Consider the following 23,605-nt stretch of genomic DNA (forward strand, 5'->3'; position numbering starts at 1 on the left):
AAATACATTGATGTTTATTAAATATTTCCTATTCATACCAGTTTTATTAACAAATTATTAATGTTGACAATTATTTGTAGTTGATAGCTTCCTTGTATTGATTGACATTACATCCATGTTGATATGTCACTGATTTTTGCAAACTACTAATACTAGCATTATATTGATATTAAGAGATTACTTTGTCAACACTACACTGTTGCTAGAATCTTTATAGTGACAGACTCCAAATCCTTTGATACTCTTTCACATTGTCTGCTGTAATGACTGGTTTTCATTAATGCTTAAATTTCACTGATAGCGTTTCTCCATTGATGTTAACACCTTGTTATTTGCTTTGTTGCTCACTTTCTATGTTTAATCTAACCTGGATAGGTGGCATAAGCCTTATTTAATATCTACTAAAGAGCTACAAAATCAACAGGTGTGGAGAGAAGGAAAGACTGAGCCTCATAAATTATAGGATGGTAAGATCACTACTGAAGACTTTGACTTCCAGCATTGTATCTAGGGGAGATTAGTGATGTAGTCCCTCTCCTCAAGAGCTATATTTTGCAGGCAAGATTTTGAAGTCAAACAGAAGAAAGAAACAAATAAGTACAGAACAAATAATGGTAATGAAACATACAAATACATTTACAAACAAAAGTATTGAACTTAAAAGAGACTAACAATTACCCATGTAAAAAGGTCAAATAACAACTATACAGTAACCTATATGTCCAAAGGTTCAGCATCAACAAAATAAGCAAAAAGAGAAAAGAAAGAAAGAAAGAAAGAAAGAAAGAAAATAAGCAATAATCCTCTGAAGCCCATAAAAATTGCAACTAATTCTGGGTAGTCACAGAAAAGCCATGAATATTTTGACACATCAAGCAATAAATAAACAGTGAATATAAAAATTTCTGTGTTGTACAAAATGACTCCTCTGCAATTTAATATCTATAAATTTATTAGGAATACAGAAAAGTATTGCTGTATTTCCAAGTCTGATGTCACGCAACAAATAGTTTACAAGTCAATAAAAAATTTCCTTGCAATCAACCAATGAACGTAGAGTTAATGACCAAATGTTAATGTGGACACACTGTGTATGTGTGTGTATGCTCTATTGGATATTTCATCGAAGATAAGGACTTAATGAGCTGCATATTTGACATTGCATGCTTTATAAATTTCATAAAGGCAACAATGCAATACATACAAGGGAAAACATATATGTTCTGATGGTGTGAGTGTTTGAAAATTCCAAAGGTAGCTTAACAAATTCAAAAATAGTGATTTTGATCTTTTGGATGGACAACATCAATAATGGCACAGGGAAAACAGCAATTGAAGCAGATCTACATCATAGTATCAGAGAGTTGTCCCAGAGGCTTGATAAACCTTGGAGCTCTGTGCAAGACCATTTCAAACAGATTGAGAAAGTATATAAAGTGGGTACTGATTATGCAAGGCTGATTATGCAACCTGATTATGCAAAGCCGCATTCAACAAAGGAAACCCAAGAAAAAATAAGGGAGCTCTACCTCATCCTTTCACCAGACCCAGCACCATCAGATTATTGCTTATTCAGGTCACTTGAACACTTTACAAGGGTTAAAGCATTTAGAAGCAGAGACAATTTCGAAATGGCATTTCAAAAATTTTATGTCTTCTAAAGATCTTGATTATTTCTGACTGAGGAATCCGTAAACAGGTTTCAAAGTGGAAAAGTACTTTTGCTAATGATGGTGATTATATTTTGAATAATAAATACATTTATGATATATGTTCTATGCTGATTTGTACTTATTACATTAAATGCAACACTACTTTTCAATACTTTCAATATGAAAATTTAAATATTAAACTTAGTGAAATGATCTTTTATAATTTATAAACCAAACAGAATCCATCATTTCTGGAAGACATTAATATGTTGTTGAATACTGGTGATATTCCTAACCTTTATGATAATGAACAACGACTGGAAATTATTGAAAAGGTAAGATCACTACCCTCACTGCCACTAATACCACCATCACACCTACTACTGTTGTATGAGACTCAAACAGGGGTCTGACTTGCTAAAGATAGCAGCCAAATACCCCTCAAATCACACCCTACAGTGTTAAGTAAAGAAAGAACATATTGGGCATTACAATTCTATATATCCCTATAGACAGGATTATCTTAGCTGGAATGCTTTTGATGATAGGTCTGCTCTGTAAGTGGTGACCCAAGGCTGAAGAACCACACCACTGCCTACATGATTACAGTCAGAGCAACCACAGCTTCTGCCACTACTACTACCACCACAACTACCATTGTTACAACCATCACCATTTATGTCATCTCCACCAACCCCCCAACCAGTGCCACCATCACCACTACATCTCCCACTAAAATATTTTGAAAGTTATGCTTTGCTGAAGAGAGCAAAATAATGCTGAAACATTCCCAGAATTATTTCCCATACTTACCAAATGAATGAAAAATGTTAATCATTAGCTTTTATTATTTTCCATCTCACTGCATATATATAGTTTTTTTTTGGGGGGGGGGGGGCGTTTTACTGCTTCTTTAACTGGATTAGCACTAACTTACCTATGGATAATATAGTCCTGGATACACTTTGCCTAAAAAAAAAAATAAAAATAGAGATGTTTGGATAGCCTTTGTTTATAGGGTTTCTCTTTCAGGATAAACCTAGGGCTAAATAGCAACATCAGTAACATAATACCATGACCTTCCTTATTCCATCAATGAGTTATGTGTTCACATATTGGTCTCTTTCCTGTTTCCCTTTTATATAAGCACAAGTTCAGTTTAATTGATTGTAAGGTTTTCACTGTGTAGGAAATTATTAATTTTTTATTAACTGTTATCCATTGCTTCATTGTGGTCTTTGTCTAGATGCAACAGCTGACACTTCAAGAGAATATAACTATTGAATTTACTTCCTTGAATATGTTCAACAAATTCATTGAGCGTGTTCGTCAAAATCTGCATATTGTGTTAGCCTTCAGCCCAATTGGAGAAGCATTTCGCAACAGACTCAGAATGTACCCTTCACTTATCAACTGCTGCACAATAGATTGGTTTGAGGTAATTATCTCTCACCGTGTGTCTCTCTTTTTCTCAATTGGTATCCCTCTGTATATTTCATACACATACAAACACTCTCACTTACACATGCATCATCATCATCACCATCATCATCACTATCGTTTAACGTCCACTTTCCATGCTGGCATGGGTTGGACGGTTTGACTGAGGACTGGTGAGCCAGAGGCTGCACCAGGCTCAATCTGGTCTGGCAAAGTTTCTACATCTGGGTGCCCTTCCTAATGCCAACCATTCCAAGAGTGTAGTGGGTGCTTTTTGCATGCCACTGGCACGAGGGCCAGTCAGGCAGTTCTGGCAATGACCACGTTCATGCTCAAAAGGTATTTTTATGTGCTACCTGCATGGGAGCCAGTCCAGCGGCACTAGCAATGACCATGCTCAAATGTTGTTTTTCACATGCCACTGGCACATGTGCTGGTAAGGCAACACTGGCTATGATCATGCTCAAATGGTGCTTTTCACGTGTCACCAGCACAGGAGCCAATCTGTGGCCCTGGCAACGGTCATGCTCGGATGTGCTTTTAAAGTTTCCACTGGTATGAGTGCCAATCAGACAGTACTGTCAGCGGTCACGTCAGCAATTTTGATTTTGATTTCACTTGCCTCAATAGGTCTTTTATCTTTTACTTGCCCTGAAGGAGTTAGTCAAATGAACTGACCCCAGTACCTATTATTTTTAAGTTGGTACTTATTCTGTTGGTCTCTTGCTGAACTGCTAAGTTACAGGGATGTAAGCAAATCAGCACCAACTGATAATGATGATGGGGGTGGGCAAAGACATACACAATGCAAATGAAAATACATATATATACAGGGTGCATAAGGTATTTGAGGACATACCTTTTTGGGGTCATTGCTGCATTTTTCGCTAACTCTGTATAATCTTTGTTTCAGAAAATAATAATAGCAGACCCTCAGCTAACTCAAGAAATGAAGAGGCATGCTGTTATTGTGGTTATAAAGGCTGAGCATAGCGATTTAGAAATATCTCGATCTTTAAAAGTTGCCAGATCTTTCATCTACAAAGTTTGTAAGGAGCTAGAGACTGAAGATGGAGATATATCACCAGTATCAAAGCATAAAAAGCATTCTAAATGCTCTGAAATCATCAGAACACCTGAATTTATCCAGCAAGTTCAACAGACCATTGATTACAATCCCAGAAAGTCCATGAGCCCAATTGCAAAAGATCTCCATGTGTCAGAAGGAACAGTCAGTAATGTTGTCCATGAAGACATCAGATATAAGTCTTATATGATGATGAAAGGTCAATTTGTCTGAAAAAGCAAAAGAAAATCACTACATCAGATCTAAAATGCTCTTAAACAAACTGAAAAACCCAGCAGAAGATTTGATTTGGTTTTTCTCAAATGAGAAAAACTTCAACCAAGATCAAAAAGTTAACAAAAGAAATGACAGATGGTTATGTGCAGACCATTCTGAAGTTCCAAGTGTTATGCATACAAAATTTCCTGCAACTGTCATGGTTTTAGGGGTTGTCAGCAATGAAGGACATGTGATGCCTCCTTACCTCTTTCCACAAGGCCTTAGAGTTAACTCTGCCATCTACATTAAGGTCCTGGAAATAGTGGCCTAAATCATATCAACATGAATATGGCATGTCACATTCAGCCCGCTACACATCCATCAAAATGCTTAGTGATATCTTTTCCAGCACTTTACATTCTGAGTTCAAATTCTATCTGTTATCCTGTCAAGGTTCATAAGTACCAGTCATACATTGGGGTTAACATAATTGACTAACATCTTTCCCTTAAAGTTACTGACCTTGAGCCAAAATTTGAAATAATTATTATTCAATTTAACCCAGATTTGGTCTTATTTCTGATGGAATTTATGTGGGTAGCAAGTTATTACCTGTAACCTTAGATATCTACTAGCTTTCAATAATCTTTCAAGAGCTCAAAACTCTCTTGATAACCCTTTCTGTTTTTATGAGGCAAGCTTTCCATAGAAGCTATACAGGACATTTCATTCTAATTTCATTCAACCATTTGTCTATATCATTATTCATAGTTCCTAGTGTACCAATTATTACAGGCACAACTTCTACAATTTTCATATTCCAAACTATTGTTGTTATTATTATTATTATTATTATTATTATTATTATTATTATTATTATTATTATTATTATTATTATTATCATCATTATTAAGGTGGCAAGCTGGCAGAATTGTTAGCTCTTTACGTTCTGAGTTCAAATTCTGCCGAGGTCAACTTTGCCTTTCATCCTTTCAGAGTCGATAAATTAAGTACCAGTTGTGTACTGGGGTCAATCTAATCGACTGGCCCCCTCCCACCAAATTTCAGGCCTTGTGCCTATAGTAGAAAGGATTATTATTATTATTATTATTATTATTATTATTATTATTATTATTATTATTATTATTATTGTTTTTGTTTTTGCTTTTTTTTATTTTTAAACCCAAACCCTTTTTCAGCAATGGCCAGATGATGCCTTACAACTGGTTGCTAACAAATTACTCGATGATGTGGAGATGCATGAAGATTTGAGACAACAATCAGTTGAGATGTGCAAACACTTCCACATCAGTGTGAGAGCACTAACAACAAAGTAAGTAAATCACATCTTATCTGTCCCCTTTTTTTATGCCACATTAGATAACATATCACCAGATGATGAAGGATGGTTTAAAACTGAGATTAGCTTCAGATAAGGTGTTACTTCTGCCTTCAGGGTTCACTCTCACACTTTGTCATCACCATCCCTCTTTCCAGTTCTACAGCAAGAAATACTGTTGAGTGTGGTTCTAATATGTTCTTGTTGTTAGGGGATGAGCTGGGTAAGGCAGCAAGCTGGTGAAAAATGTCTGGCAATATTTCTTCTGACTCTTTACATTTCTGAGTTCGATTCCCACCTAGCTCAGTTTTTCCTTTAATCCCTTCAGAGTTTAATAGAATAAAGTAGCAGTTCTCATTGGTTTTTAATATAAACTATAATTATAAAAAAAGATATTTAAAAAACATTTTTTTAAATATATTTTCATAAACATAAGAATTTTTTAGTAGAAAAATATTTTGTTTCTTTTGTGCTGCATTTATTTAGAATATGTTGCCTATTCAATGAATACATACACAAACACACATTCTCCTCCCTCTCTCTCCGTCATACATACATACGTATGTGTGTGTGTGTATGTACAAATATGCATGTATGTGTGTGTATGTCTGTGTGTATACAAGTCTCTATCTTTATGAATTATTAGTCTCCTACATGGGCTTATAGAAAAGCTCAAATACATAAGAAAATGAGAATGTGTGATCAAGTTCAGCTTTAGGTACTCATGAGCCAAGGTGTTGTGCCAAAGAAGTGGCCCATAGGCTTCCTGGCTGTCATAACACCAAGATGGCACTATGTGTAGCACTTTTCTCAGTCGCTTCATTGCCATAAGTTTAATAAGAGGTTTGAACAGAGAATCAAAACCAAACCATGGTTCAGTCTTCCTCTTCTTCCATCTTCCCTCAACCAGGGGCCTACCTCTACACCACAGAAACAATATTCACTGTAATAATGACAAATCTAATTTCTTTGCTAGGTACTATGAAGCTCTCAACCATCAGAATTATGTGACACCAACATCTTATCTGGAATTAATTCGGACATTTAAGACACTCCTTAGTCAGAAAAGAATGGAAATTCTGACACTAAAGAACCGATATCTTGTTGGATTGGAGAAACTGGAATTTTCAAAGTTTCAGGTTTGGTCAAACAACAATGTTCTTTGAGTCCCACAATGCCTAAATTGTCAAAATTGGTAAAAAAAATAGTCATCGTTTCACTTTGCAATATATAAATGCACAAACACCATCAGTGCAATATATAAATAATCTCAACTAGTGTTATGGCTAACTTATTGAGAGTTCATATTGTTACTCTTACAGTTCTGTGTCCATGGTAAAGACTCTTAAGTTTTACTGACTTAGTCCATCTCATCATAAATATATGGTATGGGAAATTACAGACTACCTTAGTACTATGTTTTCTAAATATTAAACTTAGCCATAAATATGTTGTTGGTTATATTGCTGCTGTTTGCTTCTGGTAAAGCCTGGTAGAGAACATTCACAAGCAAAGGTACTTCAACCAGTCATTTTTTTTTCATGGGATACATAGGACAACATCATTGAATGTTAATTTGATATGAGTTTTGAAGGATATTTGGCTACTATCTCTAAGAAGTTGAATGACTATGTATGATCTCCTCTAGGGAATATAGCTATGTATATTCTACTTATCTGTAAGAAATGAGATCGAATTCATCTCACATAACAGTAAATAAGTACCACAAAGTAATTGTAAAATAGACTCTATAAAAAAGGCTCAGTGTACATAACTCTAAATGGGTAGTATAAGTATTAATTATATCATATTTAACCAGCCTAGCTATATATAGGTACCACAAATAAATGGACACCATGGGCATGTGCGGTCACTCTAACTCATAACTAAACACCATAAGAATATACAGTCCATCAAGGTGTAACTAAGAACTGCATGACATTACTATAGGTTTGAAAAATGTATATCTCTCAGCAGAAATTCTCTTATGAATAATAGTTTAAAGCATGATGAACTTGTCCAATATGTCTTGTTTTAGTCCCTCAAGTCAATGCTGGAGATCTTTAAGTGGTACATTGCCTAGGGCGTCTTATGGCCCCAAGGGGCATGGTATTTAATGTTTACATAAATATACAATAATTGCTGATTATTTGGTTGTGTTGATTTCCAAAACAGACATAAATATTTTTGAAATGAACATCAATTTAACCAGTTTCTAAAAGATTCCTGGTGAAAGACTTGAAATTTAGTGAAGGGATATAGTAATTTATATCAACTACTACACTGGTCCTTTATTTACCATGAAAAGATTGAAGAGTGAAGTGAGCCCTGATGAGATAAGAACTCAGAATGTCAAGAGATGTACCTAATTATTGCAAGGCATTTTGTTTGATAGTCAACCAATACTATATCATTCAGTAATATTAATAATCATTTGCATTTATCATCAGTATCACCACCACCACCAATAACATTGCTACCATCATCCCTATTGCCACTATCAACCATTATCATCATCATTATTATCTCCATCATTAAGGTGGTGAGTGGGCAGAATTGTTAGCACACTGGGCAAAATGCTTAGTAGTGTTTTGTCTATCTTTGTGTTCTGAGTTCAAATTCTGCCAAGGTCATCTTTGCCTTTCATCCTTTCAGGGTTAATGAAATAAGTACCAGTTGTTGACTAGGGTTGATTTAATTGATGACCCTCCCTACTCACCCAAAATTTCAAGTCTTGTACCAATGATAGAAAGGATTATCATCACCATCATCATCCTTATCATCATTGCTTTCCATTCACACAGTAATTTTGTTTCTGATTTTTATAGATCAACATCATGCAGAAAGAGCTGTTTGCTCTCCAGCCACAGCTACTAGAAACTAGCAAGGAAACAGTGGAGCTGATAAAAACTATTGAGAAGGAAAGGCATGAGGTGGAAGCTGTTAAACAACTTGTAGAGCAAGATGAAGCTGTTTCTAACAAAGCAGCTATGGAAGCACAGTCTATCAAGGTTAGATGACAGTCATAATAATGATGGTTAGATGGCAATTATGTCGACCATTGACATTCTGTTACTCTGGGGTCTCTCACACTTTAAATGTTTGTAAGATGTGACCTTTAGCACTTTGAATTTCCTTGACATATTACCTCTGGCTTTTTTTGATTTTAGGGACATGTTGCTTTTTCTAATATTCCAATTATGTATAACCCCTGGCAGTGGCATAGCTATATTGCATACCACCTTTTGGATTTTTGCCTCCCTCTCCACTCTGCCAAGACCCAAAGCTGTACTAGTTTAAACAGCAAACTAAAATGTGCCACCCCCACACAAAAGTATCATTCAGGGTGGACCATCCCCATGCCCATCTCCTAGTTTCACTATTGATCTCTGACACTTTGAATTCCTGTGACATCTAATCTCTTGATTGAACTTTAGTTACATTTGAGAGTTTCATTGACATATAACTTCTGAACCTTTAGTTTTCCCTTACATAATCTTTTAATCTTTTACCTGTTATTTGACTGCAGCCATATTGGGGCATCACCTTGAAGGGTTTATGTTGAACAAATCGACCCCAGGACTTATTTTTTAAAGCCTTGTACTTATTCTAGCAGTCTCTATTGCCAAACTAGTAAGTTACAGAGATGAACATACCAACATCAGTTGTCAAGCAGTGGTAAGGGACAAACAAAGACATACACACATAGGTATATACATATATATATATGCATACATATATACGTGTGTAGGTATGTGTACACATATATATGGCAGGCTTCTTTCCCTTTCCTTCTACCAAATCCACTCACAAGACTTTGGTCGACCTGAAGCTACAGTAGAAGACACTTGCCCAAGATGAGATGCAGTGGGACTGAACTCAGAACCATGTGGTTGGGTAGCAATCTTCTTACCACACAGCCATGCCTGTGCCTTCATATGGCCTTATTATTAAATTTTATTCATGTATATAAATTTGTATTTTTAAATCTCTACTAACAAATAATGCTAAGCATTACTCAGTTCTCCTATAATGTCAGGCATTACTCATTTCTCCTTCAATTGCTAATTATAAACATTTTTGAAGTTTTAAAAATATTTATGATGAGGTAAAATTATATCCTAAATCTTATTTTTTCTACAGAATGAATGTGAAGAAAAGCTGAAGCTGGCCATGCCTGCCTTTAACACTGCTGTTGCAGCACTACATACACTGAAACAAAATGATATCACTATTGTGAAAGCAATGACAAACCCACCTCAAGGAGTAAAACTGGTGATGGCAGCAGTGTGCACAATGAAGGTAACATAGATACAATGTAGGATGTATTGTATAATTTAGATGCATACAGAACCTATAAGAAGACGGTATTACCCAGTTCATCAGTCCAGAGTTTTGAATCAAAAAGGAATCCACGATTATCTGCCAGGTTCCAATCTTCCTCAACAACAAAAAACTTACAGAGCCCTTGAACTTTACCATCCCTAATCCTATGACTGTCTAATGCCACCTTACAAAATTTCTCTCCAGAACCCCTGGGTACATGATATGATGGTTCTTATTGTTAGGCATTTGGTATATGACATGATTGCTACTTGTATTTCTTTGCTTGGGTATATTTTAAAGTAAATGATATAGTTGGATGTTTGTGATTATATATGATTACATGTTTTTGATGACAAACTATGTCTATGGCTAAATTGAAATCTATTTGGGGAGTCAAATCCTTTAAAAAAAAACAAGAAATGTCACAAAATCATGATGTATTCTTCTGTAATCATGTGGTCACATACACAAGAACCTTAGAACCAAATATTTCAAATTTCTTCTTTAGGGAATCAAGCCTGATAAGAAAACTGACCAGAACGGTAAAATAGTAGAAGATTACTGGACTGCATCAAAGAAGGTAAGCTGTTATGGTTGTTGTATATATTTTTGTTGTTGAAAATATTGATGCAGATATTGTTGATGGTATCATCATGATTATTGTTACAACCTTATCTACATGTTGTAACTACTCTAGTTACATGATTTTCCAACTTTTGCTAGTTTTAAACACTGTTATTGGTTATCTTAATCTCATAAGTTGTAATCCAGTTCTTTCCACTACAAATCCTTTCTTTCTCTCAGATGCTTAGTGACATGAAATTCTTGGATTCACTAAGAGACTATGACAAAGACAACATTCCTCCAGCAATAATTAACAAGATCCGTGAGAAGTATATCTCTAACAAAGAATTTGATCCTTCAATAATCAAAAATGTCTCCTCTGCCTGTGAAGGTTTATGTAAGTGGGTGAAAGCAATTGATGCTTACGACAGTGTCATTAAGGTCAGTAAAAGCTGAATTATTTTACAATTTGTATTTTACACACAACATATTTCACTCTAAAAAAAACTGTAACCATTATCTTTGTATTTAAGTATATATTTAGATAAATTATTGGGTTGTCAGTTTAATTTGTTTGTGGAGCTAAAAAGGTAGTTTGATGAATTCTTTAAGTGAAGATCTGATAATTTCTACTGTCAAAAAAGGCATAGACAATCTAGTGGAATGTTGGCAACAAAACTGTTAACAATGGAGATGAATATATCATTGATTGATTTGCTAAGACCATTGATGAAAAATAAGGATTAAAATGAATAGAAAAACAACAAATTTATCTGACAACCCAATAGTTCAATTATTTAAAACAGGGGAATTCACACATATATAACATACATATATTTATCCTGTGCAACAAAAGAAGCAAAGTGTTTAATAATGTTCATTCAAGAAGCAATCTCTGAGAAGTGTAGGAAGAAATGCAGCTAACAAACTCTGCTGAGTATGTAATACATGAAAACTGAACATATGAGTAATCAAATATATTGGGCCATCCCATAAATAATGCAATTGAAGACTGCAGAATAAACGATAATCAGATGGGGCAATGTCCAGTTAATATGGTGGATGGGCATCATTTCCCATTCAAACTGCACCAACCTTTGGAATGTCATCCTTGCTGTATGTGGCCAAGCATTATCCTGATGGAAGAACACCTTTTGTCTTGACACGAAAGATGGTCATTTTCCTTCTAGTGCTGACTTGGATGACTGGTTGAATGACCAAATCCAAGCTTCTCTGCTTGTTCCTCAACAGTTACAATGGGATTTTGTTCCACCAGGGTTTGTAGGATGTCCTTGTCAAGCTCTACAGATCTTCCAGGATGAGGCTCATCTTCTAGGCTGCAGTTTCTGACTTAGAATTTCTGGAACCACAGTTGCGACTGGCTTATGCTTATTGACCAACCCTCATATACTGCATTAATATTCCTCACACTTTCCGTTGCATTGTTGCCTTTATTGAACTCATAAAGTAAAACATGCTGAATATTCTCCTTTGTCACTTCCATTATAGCTTTGAAAAAAATAACTATTAAAATCGAATTGCACTCTTCAAAACTTGCATTAAGAATAAGTACAAAGTAAAATTACTGCTTGCTTTTTTAGCAAGTTGATGCAGGTAGTTTATCCCATCCCCCTCCGACTTTTAGTTCATGCAATTGAAAAAAAACCACATTACTTATGGGATGACCCAATAGTATGCAAAAAAGAGGACTGCATGGTTATGGGCAAGTAAAGTGTATGGAGGAGAACAGCTGTATAAAGACATGCCATGCACTCAAAGGGAATGGAACCTGCAGAAAAGGAGACCAAGGAGGACTTGGGGCAGGGTAATAAAGACAGATCTAAAATTGTTGCATCTTATATGGATGACAAAATACCTTGTGCATTAGTACATGTCTAGACATGGCCAAATAGGTGTCAAATTTGTGGGGTCTTCTGTACATATGTATCTATGTGATATATGTGTATATAGGCTTGTAGGTTTAGGTACATGCACATATGAACATGCAAGAATGCATATATGCAAGTGTTTGTGTGTGTGTGTGTGTGTGTGTGTGTGTGTGTGTGTGTGTGTGTGTGTGTGTGTGTGTGTGAGTGGTTAATAAAATAAATCTTTGCCCTCCTTGATAGCCAATCTCCTTCTAACATGCTATCACTCACTTCTCTGTCACTTGCTGTTTTTATCACACTTCCTTCTTATCCCTCATCTGTCTTTCACTTCTACAATTTGTCACCCATGTCTCTGTAGCTCTTACCATTATCCCTTCAATTGCCTTCCCTTCAATCTCTCTCTCCTCTTCTCCTTGTCACTGTTCTATAATGTCAAAGTGACTAAGGATAACAGTGGATCTCTTTGACTCCACATACATTGCTTCTGGTGTAACTAGGAATACTACAAGTCTTATCTGACCCTTTTGCCAATGTTGTACTACTTTCCCTCTCACCTTTATCAACCCAGCTCTCTCGCCATCTTGAAGTATATACTTAAGGGATTCTATCAGATTTGCATTTATCTCACAGACTCAACCTAAACTTTCTGGTAACCATTTGGTATTAACATTCATCATTCTTTCTCATCAATCTCTCACCCATATCCTCTCTAGTGCTGGTGTCACAATAAAATACACCTAGTACACTTTGTGAAGTGGGTGGCATTAGGAAGGGCATTCAGCCATGGATACTATACCAAAGCAGTTGGAACTTGGTGCAGTCCCCTGGTACTTCAGCTCTTGTCAAACTGTCCAACCCATGCCAGCATGGAAAATGGATGTTAAATATTGATGACAGTGTGTGTGTGTGTGTGTGTGTGTGTGTGTGTGTGTATTTACACACACACACACACACACACACACACACACACACACACACACACACACACACACACACACACACACACACACACATACACACACTCACACAAATACTGACTTATCTCTCCAGTTTGTAGCACCCAAGAAAGAAAGTTTAGCAGTAGCTGAGACATTTCTTAAAGAACAAATGGGTGAACTTGGAAAGAAACAGAAAGAACTGAAGGATGTGAAAGCTAAACTGGATTCTTTGAAACAAAACTTACACATAAAACAACAGGAGAAAAAGGTAAGATATATATATGCACTCACACACTCACACACACACACACACACACACACACACACACACAATTGATTCAGATATGTGTTAGTAAAAGTTTCACAAGCATTAAAAGCATGTCTGGTTTATCATATACTTTAATACTGAGTGATGAAACAGTCAAAGCTTGTAAATGAGCCTAACTGGTACTGGTTTATTAGTGAGAGTGCTTCTCATTGGTCAATTTGAGTCATATGATTGAATCTGTCACCCAGCTGTTGTTAAGTGTTATAGTGACTAGTGGATGATGAATGGAGGTCAGCTGTCACACAAGACAGAAGTAGTCTCTTTGCTTTCATTAGAAATTCCAGTAAAATAATTACAACTTTTAGTTCAACATATAGTATAGCATTAATGAAAGCTCTGTTGATGTCAACTGTAGTTAAAGTTTTTTGTTAGAGCAGTTACAGTTTTTGAAGTTCCTCACTGAGACAAAGATGACAGTTATGAGCTCTGAGTGAGTAAGAAGGGACTTTATCAAGAATATTCCAGGTTATAATTGAGCAAGTGATTTTCCTGGTGCTGTAGTCTGCAGAGAGGAATAAATAAGAGAAGGCAATACTGTAACATGTACAATATAGTAGCTGAAATGTGCCCAATGTACCATGCAGGGGCAATGCACTTGAGACCATATACTGTAAAGCAAATACCTTAACATTATAGCCATATATTATTGTTCATCTTGGTTATTTCTCTCATCTTGTTCTTGTTTGCCTGTATGTACATACATATCCACACACACACACACACACACACACACACACACATAAATAAAAATGAGCTAAGGGAAATAAATCAGAGTGTGTGTGTGTGTGTGTGTGTGTGTGTGTGTGTGTGTGTGTGTGTGTTGTGTGTGTGTGTGTAATCAACACTGAATTAATCATAAAGCAAAATAAGCATGTGCTTAGAGCACATGCTTATAGGGAAGTGGGTGTACTACAGAAATGGTAAATGATTTATGGCACAAAGGAAATCACTTTAAACTTGTTAAAATGATATTCAAAGTGGTTTATATGATCGGAAATATCATTTCAGAGTATTCATGGTGTCATGGTGAGGATCTGATTCAAAGACTTTGCAATTAAAAAAAGTAGGAGGCAAAATTTCAAATATGAATAGAGTGGAAGTGTACAAAAATAAACATTATTTTCCATCTTACTCTTAGTTTTGTTTCATTTTAAAAAATAAAAATTCATTTTATTGTTCATTATTGTTTTATATTTTGAATTACATATATATATGGGTGCACCAAAATCTTGTAACTGTTTAGGGCCTCTATAGATCTTAATCGAGCCCAGTATATAATGTATGTATATGAACATATATATAAACAATCCCAGTTTTAAAATAGACATATTGCATCCCTACCTATGTCCAAATGGAAAACTAGATGTAAAATGATTAATGTTGATAACAATGGCAACAATGATATCGATAACATACGGCTGCTGCAAAATTTATTTTAATTACTAATACAACTATAATAGGTTGGTTGAAACAGTCATTTTTACAAGCTTTCATTAGTTGTCATTACCATTGTTGTTATTGTCATTGATGTTGTTTATTGTCATCATTGAAGAATCTGGAATTCAACATAGAACTGACAAAAGTGAAACTTGAAAGAGCAGAGAAACTTATAAATGGCCTTGGTGGTGAACATGACCGGTGGATACAGGTAGAACTTTACATTTTCCCCTATAACCTTGTTCTAGATTTCTGACTTCCAGCTATACTGAGAAGGGGAGTAGATTTCACAAATTAAGTGCCTTTATCGTTTAAATTCATTTCACTAATTTGATTTACTTCTCTCTACATCAAAGTGAAACCTAGGTGTTTAAGAAACCAATATTTCTTACATTAAAATTGCACATTTATAGGATGAGACATATCCCTTCCCTTAACTCTTTTGACACCAACCTGCCTGAGACTATGCACTTCCTATTTTAAAAGAACTAAATCAAAACCTTTCATCAGAATTTTATGTAAATTTATACTCAAAATATCAATTTAGTATTGAGAGTTATACTAAATTCTTCATCATTTTCAAAGTAAATTGAAAGGAAGTTATTGTATTTCAAGAGAAATATGGTAACAAAAAATTTTATTTTGTTTCCTATTTCATTTTGTTTCCTAATTTTTATCCATGCCTTCATTCCTGATGTAATTCTTTTGAAATACTCTACTTCCTATATATGCTGCCCTTATTTATACCCACCGACATCTCTCTAGGAAACAGCATACTTTCATTTGGTGTATTTCTAATTTAGTTTCCACTCACATTTCCATTCCAGGAAAGAGAATTTTCTCAAGTGTCCCACTTCACTTTTTGTGCATTTCTAACCTACTCCACTCACATTTCCATTTAAAACTGAGATGGAGGTCAAAGCAGGTTATACAAAGCAATCCTTTCCTACCATTTTCTCTTAGAGTTCAAACATTTTCACATTTTCAGTTTCATATTGTATGACAGAACTTTCTTCCTTTTTACTGCTGTAGTCTTTTATCATGAATATATTTACATATCAAAGTGACTGTCCAGTTCTATAGAATCTGCATAGGCACATATGTTCTTGTTCATATGTATGAGTGAAAACATATATATATATATATATATATATATATATATATATATATAGACAGACAGACAGAGATAGATAGATAGATAGACAGACAGACAGACAGATTTCTCCATCTATGTGTATACACATACACACATCTGATGATGGCTTGGTCAAAATTTCGAAGTGACTGTTAATGCTATTCTTGTTAAAGAATAACAAATTTGTACTCAACCAAAAGTATTGAGTAATCCTCCAGTTTAAGATAAAATTGCTTTTATTATAGCATAAAAACAATCATTAGTATATATAAATACACATACATACAAATAAACCGATGAAACAATTGTTATAGAGGTCAACTGTCCAACAGAGATGAATATTTTCTTTAAAATTAACAAGAAAACATCTATGGTAAACTACTTCAAAACCGTGACTTCTCTCCCCAGATTATATATCTACATTTGCCCTTATAACCATTATTACTCTCTAATAGAGTTGGGATTTTCAAATAAAAACAAAAATTACCATTTAATAATTATTCTGTAAAGTCATTCTATAGACAAAACGGTGGGAGGGGGACAGTTCAGCATGTAATTCTATCCTGTTGTTGGTATCTAATTTCCAGTGATAGGGCCTTATTGATTTGGTTAGAAATGATCCTCCAACTTCTCTACAGGGATATTACAAAGAATTAGAAAAAAAATAGACAGGCATACATCCTAACTATTACACACATACACACACATATGCACACATTCACGCATACACACACAAACGTACACATGCACGTGTACACACACACATACACGCGCGTGCACACACACACACACACACACACACACACACACACACACATGCATGTATGTATATCATCAAACAAAACTCATTTCTTATATATTTACTAACTGATACACTGCTGTGAGTTGATCCCCTGTTCTTTGTGATTAATAAATGTGAACATATTATTATGTTGTCTATTGTCAGGCAGTAGACAGTTTAACGAACACATATGATAACATAATTGGAGATGTCCTGCTGTCAGCATCTGTGGTGGCCTACCTTGGTCCTTTCATCTCTTCTTACAGACAGGTGAGATATACGGATATGTAAGTGGTGTGATGATGTGCTGCAGCTGCTACTGATGATGATGATGATGATGATGATGATGAGAGTGGTGATAAGAGTGGTGGTGATGGTGGCTTACTCTTAGATGAGCTTCAGTTGAACTGACCTTAAATCAAAGGGATTCCAACTTGGGAACATCCCATGGTTACCCTCTGTTTATTGTTTTTTTTTATATTTTAACAGTTTTTGGCATACCTATATCTATGACTATGCTATCAAAATGCATCCTTTTCTAAGACAGTAGACTGCAGTTTTAGGAAATTTGACTGCTATTTCTATGTCATGGAGACACATGGCTTTGTAGTTAAGGTGTTGGACTCATGGTCATATGATCATATTTTTGATTCTTGGACTAAGTGTCTATGAGCAAAACACTTCATTTCACATTACTCCAGTCCACTCAGCTGGTAAAAATGAGTAATTCTATGATGAACCAGCGTCCTATCCAGGGAGGAATATATATGACAGAGAAACCAGGAAACTGAACCTATGCTCCTCATGGAGTAATATGGATTAACTATGCTATGTATAGTGTTGTTGTTGTTTAACTCCAGCTGAATCCTGATCAAGTAGACAAGGGATCAAAGTCATTCCAGTCATAAACAACCTATTCCTTCTTACATGTCATGTATTGACGACTATATTATTCAATGCGTTATTTCTTTCTTTATTAAAATAGTAGGATGTTGCATCAGAGTGTTTTAGCTGATATTTCTTGCGGGTTGAATGATCATACAAAGGTTCTTTCATTGGTCTGTATTGTGGTTGTTGTTTTATAATCCTAGAACAGCTTTGGTCCAGTTGAGCTATCATGTGAGATATTCTGGTCATGATCATCCCATCTTTTCAGCTATAGCTTATTTCAGATTACATAATCTAATGTCTTTTTAAAAAAGTCAGTAAAGGGTGGTTTTTTGAGAGATTTAGCTGCTATTTCTGGCAGGTCGTGCAACTAATTATATAGAGATTTTTCTCATGGGTTCTTAGTAAGCAGTAAAAAAGTGTTGTATTTAAAGTGTTGTATATTAAATACTGCATGCAAGTGCATATAAAGTATATATAAATATTATGTGCATGTACTCTTCAAATTAAAGAAATGTATATTCAAAAACTTTCTTCTGATTTTTCTTATATTTTTTCTTTTTCCCTTCAGGAATGTCTCCAAGAATGGTATAAATGTTGCAAGAAGAAAGGGATTCCTCTTTCAGCTCAGTTCTCATTGTCCAAAACTTTAGGAAACCCTTTGAAAATCAGAGAATGGCAAATTGCTGGTTTACCAGTTGACAGGTAACTTAAGTATATAAATATTTCTGGTATAGCTTTGTGGTTGCGAGGTTTAATTCCCAACCATGTGGTCTTAGGTTCAGCCCCACTGTGCAACACCTTTAGCCGGTGTCTTCTTCTATAGTTCCAAGCCAACCAAAGTCATTATGAGTGGATTTGGTAGATAGAAACTGAAAGAAGCTTGTCATATATATGTATTTGTATATACCTTTGTCTAGATATCACCAGATGGTTATAAATACGCATCATTATTCAAACAAAGTTATTCATTTCCAGTCTTCTGTGAAAAACATGCCTGGCTATGGTAGATGTTACCTAGCTTGGAAAGAGGAAAAGGTTGGTGACTGGAAAGGCATCGGGCCATAGAAAATCTGCCTCGACAAATTTCGTCTGACCCATACAAGCAGGGAAATGTGGATGCTAGAACAATGATGATTTCCCTAAGCCCTAAAGGGATTTTTAAGGGCTAATACTGGTCCTTAAAGTCTGATTTATGACTATAAGAAGTCAAGTGACTAATCTCACCAAGGATGGAATGCCAACCCTATCTTAGGTAGCATTCTTAACTGCTATGGTACCCATTAACAAGAGCTATGTAAACTAAGATGTGTAGAATGAAGTGCACTATCCACACACACAACAGTAAGCCTATGATGGATTTAAATAACAAGACCTTTCAAATGACAGCTCACTAACACATTTCTTCAACCATTTCATTTGTATTAAATAAAACATCTAAGATTGTGTTAGGCATAACTGCTACTTACTTTGGGGAATGAAAGCATAACTGTGTATCTGAAGAACATGTGACTTCGTTAAATTTTTCATTTGTTATATTGGTCAATTGAGAAGCTGACAAATTCTGCATGCTGCTGCTGCTGATGCTGGTAGTGGTTTATATGAGGAGGTGGGGTAACGATGGTGATAGTGCTGCTACTGCTGCTGGTTGTGGGTTGAATTCATTCAAAATTCTGGTCAATTTGAATGAAAGGCTTTGCACAAATGATCTAAAAGTGAAGTTGGGCATTAAAAACATTAGGTAATGAATGCAAACAAAAGACTGCTATGTGTATATGACACAAATAGATCATGAGTCCTGAATGAAACAGTACAGTTTACTGACATTAGAAAGTAGCTGTGGAGGAGAAAGATGAGGATGAACAAATGGGAAGTCATATCTGAGGATGATGCGCCTCACAGATAACAAAATGTGTAGAATATGTTGTTTAGATAATCCTTTTGACCAATGCTAAATTGTTAAAATGATGATATCAATGTTTCAGCTACTCAGTGGAGAATGGTATCATTGTGGACAACTGTGGAAGATGGCCATTAATAATTGACCCTCAAGGTCAAGCCAACAAATGGATAAAGAACATGGAATGTCACAACAAACTTCAAGTCACCAAACACACTGATGCTAATTATGGCCGGATTATCGAGAACTGCTTACAGGTAAACAACATTACAGAGCTTTGAATATTCTTTCTAAAAACCTCTCCCCAACTCTCTCTCTATATATGTGTGTGTGTGTGTGTGTGTGTGTGTGTAATTTCTCCCTTTTCTTGTTCCACTTTCTCTTTCTAATCTGCAGTTTTTCCTCCCTCTCTCTGCTACTTTCTCTCTAACCCTTTCTGTTTTTCTCTCTTTTTCTCATGCTCACACACAGTTAGTTGTAGAAAGTACTATTTATTAACAGAAAGTACTGGTTAGTGACAGACATTACCAGTTAGTGATAGAAAGTACTAGTTTGTTAGTTGTGAAAAGTACTTATTAGATACAGAAAGTACCAGTTAGTAACAGAAACTACTAGCTAGTAACAGAAAATTCTAGTTACAGATAATAATAGTTAGTTGTAGAAACTAATAATTAGTAACAGACGATGCTTGTTTGTAGTAGAAACTAAGAGTTGGTTGTAAAAAGCCAAAGATCCTAATATTGTATGGGAAATAGCCTTGCTTGATGGGTATATACAGAAACTGAATCCTTTGTACATAGAGTAAGCAATAGGGGCACAAAAGATACATAGATTTTTGATAACCTGGTTAAGAACTAACACTTTAGATTTGATAAATGTACTGTAACTATTACTGATGTTGTTTAACTCCAGATCAACTGTAATGAAGCAGAATATTGGTCAAAGGTATTCTAGCTATGACAGACCTCACTTTTTGTATATTTAGGTTGATATAGTCTACAACAAGTTTTCCTTTTTCCAAGATAGTGTGTGATTTGAAGGATGTTTGGTTGTTATTTCTAGCTGGTCAGTTATGTGCATAATGGCTCCCTCATGATGCAGCATGATAGGAAGTTAATAGTAATAGAATGTGGAAGATTTCTTAGGTCCCTTATAGGGATATGAATGCAGAGGATTTACTGGATGTGTATTAACCCCCAATAATTCTCAGAGTACATCTGTGCTGAGACACTAACAACAGCCAACAAGTTCAGAAGAGATGATTGTACCAGTATGAATAAGTGGTGTGAAGGAAGAATGAGTGATATATAAAAAAAAGTGTTCTTTCCAGTTGGATGTGGATGCTCAAGGTAGAGGAAGAACCACTAAAAAGTAGAGAGGTTAGATCTCAAAACCTTGAGCTGTGCCAATAAGATGAAAAGAAACTGAAATAAGTAGCAATACATGGTCTGATCAATAAGTATCCGGACTTTTGCCATATTAACAAAGCTAAAGCATGCAGAGTGAAACCGCTTGGCTTAGATTGACCTTGAACTCTGCTGTGCAAGCGCACTAAGTTTTAATGTGCTAGCTCAGTTCCACTGTTTACAGCAGTGCTTGGAAAGAAGGTGTGTAACATGTGATTGTCACAATGACCATGGCAGAGAACTGTCTTGAATTTTGCCAAAAGCTTGGTGATACCTGCTCAGAGGCCTACTCAAAGTTTTCAAAAAGTTTTCATTGTTCTCGACACAATCAAGGAGATTTTGTACAACTGAAACCTGAGTGTTAGTTTGGTCAGTTGAAAGCAGTTTTGGCACAAACTTGGCAGACATGCGTCTCATACCCAAATCTTCAGTGATAATCAACTGAACTGAACCATAACTTATCTGCACATCCTCTGATAACTCATGGATGGTGATTCGACGATTTCCCCTCACATCTGCACTGTTTTTCATAGTTCTGCTGGTTACAGGTCTCCCGGAATGTTTGTCTATAGCAACATTTTTTGGCCATCTTGGAAACGTTCAAACCACTCATACACTTGTGTGCAGCTCATGCACTCCTCTCCATACACTTTCTGCAACTTTGCATAGGCCTCTGAGCAGGTATTGCCATGACAACTTTCTCTGTCATGGTCAATGCAACAATTACACGCTACACACCTTCCTTCCAAGCACTGTTGTAAACAGTGGAAATGAGCTAGAATGTTAAAACATGCACAGCCGAGTTCAAGGTCAATCTCTGCCAAGCAGCTTCACCCTGTGTGCTTTAGCTTTGTTACTATGGCAACAGTCTGAATACTTATTGATCAGACCACATATATAGTATAACAGACATAGCTAGCATATGTCATCATGGAAAAATGATCGTTTTGACAACATGGTGGTAACGCTAGTGATGATGATAATAGTGTTGGTGATGACAGTGCTGGTACAACAGAAGATGTTGTGATAATACTTCAAGAAAATAACTTCATTAGAATGGTTTCATTTTTATTTCTTATCTTCCTTCTTAGTTTGGTTGTCCATGTCTATTAGAAAATGTTGGAGAAGAACTTGATCCACTTCTAGAACCAATTCTTTTGAAGCAGACTTTCAAGCAGGTAAGTTATTCCAATATAATAGTGTAAAAACTAAAAAGGTGTTACAATGCACAATGTCATACTATATTCTTCAATCAAACATGCTTCTAAAGCACACAAGCTCACACACACACACACACACACACACACACACACACACACACACACACACACACACACACACACACACACACTTGAACGCACGGAACAGGCTTCCAACAATTTCCATCAAAATCCCTCAGAAGGCAGTGGTAAATCTGGATGTTGTGCAATGGAACCAATCAAACCATGTTCTTGCAAATTTTTTAACCATGTAGCCATGTCTGCACTAACACTGCATATATACATACACATATGTTTACACATACACACACACACACACACACACACATACATGTGTGTGTGTGTGTGTAAACTCTTTGAATTCCCTTGAAATTCATCACTGCTTATCCTTTAAGAGTCACAAAATAAATAAATATACAAATATACCCTCTACTTGACATGTTGAATACCTTACTTTAATGGTGGTGCTCTCCACTTCTAACAAAATCCCTGAATACACTATGTAGTGTGCATGCATTCATACATAAAAATTTAACTCACTTTCATAGTACCAAAAGTTTCATGGGCACATCACTTATTTGCCTCATCAGATCTTTGGAGTTAGAGTAGAGACTTTGAAAGGAATTCAGAATGGCTTCTAAGTGTTTACACCTCTATTAGTCAGATGTGGTCATGTGACCACATCTGGTTAATAGAGGTGACATCAAAGTGACATCAGTTATTTTCTGTTTTTCAAGGATACTTCATTTGATATTGGAGGAAGTCATTTCTATGGTCTCAGATTCTCCAGATAAAGTGGAACAAAGGGGTGGCATTTTTCCCATCACTACATTTGAAGGAATACATGTATTATGTATAACTTTCTCTTAAACTTATTGGTTGTCATTCCCTGCTGCCCTGTTGAAGATATTCCTGTTTGATGATCAATTAGCCTTGTACTGAAGAGTGTGATTTTATTCATAAATGCTCAAATCATCCCCAGCTGTAATTAGTATCTTCATTGGGATTTCTGTAGGGGCAGGAAGGTGACATTTACCAAATTGGTGGGAAATGTTATAGTTAGGCTAATTTCTTTGA

General features: G+C 35.6%; 1 protein-coding gene across 1 annotated transcript in view; it reads left to right on the plus strand.

The window, feature by feature from the left end:
- Window positions 1-23,605, plus strand: part of LOC106881001 (dynein axonemal heavy chain 3) — a 172,777-nt gene that overhangs the window by 119,280 nt on the left and 29,892 nt on the right. The window contains exons 49-62 of the mRNA XM_052972117.2: window positions 1,892-1,987; window positions 2,899-3,090; window positions 5,577-5,710; window positions 6,693-6,855; window positions 8,545-8,727; window positions 9,860-10,018; window positions 10,551-10,622; window positions 10,847-11,047; window positions 13,546-13,701; window positions 15,314-15,409; window positions 17,280-17,384; window positions 18,574-18,707; window positions 19,988-20,159; window positions 22,400-22,486. Coding sequence (XP_052828077.1) covers window positions 1,892-1,987; window positions 2,899-3,090; window positions 5,577-5,710; window positions 6,693-6,855; window positions 8,545-8,727; window positions 9,860-10,018; window positions 10,551-10,622; window positions 10,847-11,047; window positions 13,546-13,701; window positions 15,314-15,409; window positions 17,280-17,384; window positions 18,574-18,707; window positions 19,988-20,159; window positions 22,400-22,486 — 1,950 coding nt within the window. The remainder of the gene's footprint in view (window positions 1-1,891; window positions 1,988-2,898; window positions 3,091-5,576; window positions 5,711-6,692; window positions 6,856-8,544; window positions 8,728-9,859; window positions 10,019-10,550; window positions 10,623-10,846; window positions 11,048-13,545; window positions 13,702-15,313; window positions 15,410-17,279; window positions 17,385-18,573; window positions 18,708-19,987; window positions 20,160-22,399; window positions 22,487-23,605) is intronic.

The sequence above is a fragment of the Octopus bimaculoides genome, chromosome 1 (assembly GCF_046866305.1).
Source record: "Octopus bimaculoides isolate indiv1 chromosome 1, ASM4686630v1, whole genome shotgun sequence".
In the NCBI taxonomy this organism is placed as follows: domain Eukaryota; kingdom Metazoa; phylum Mollusca; class Cephalopoda; order Octopoda; family Octopodidae; genus Octopus; species Octopus bimaculoides.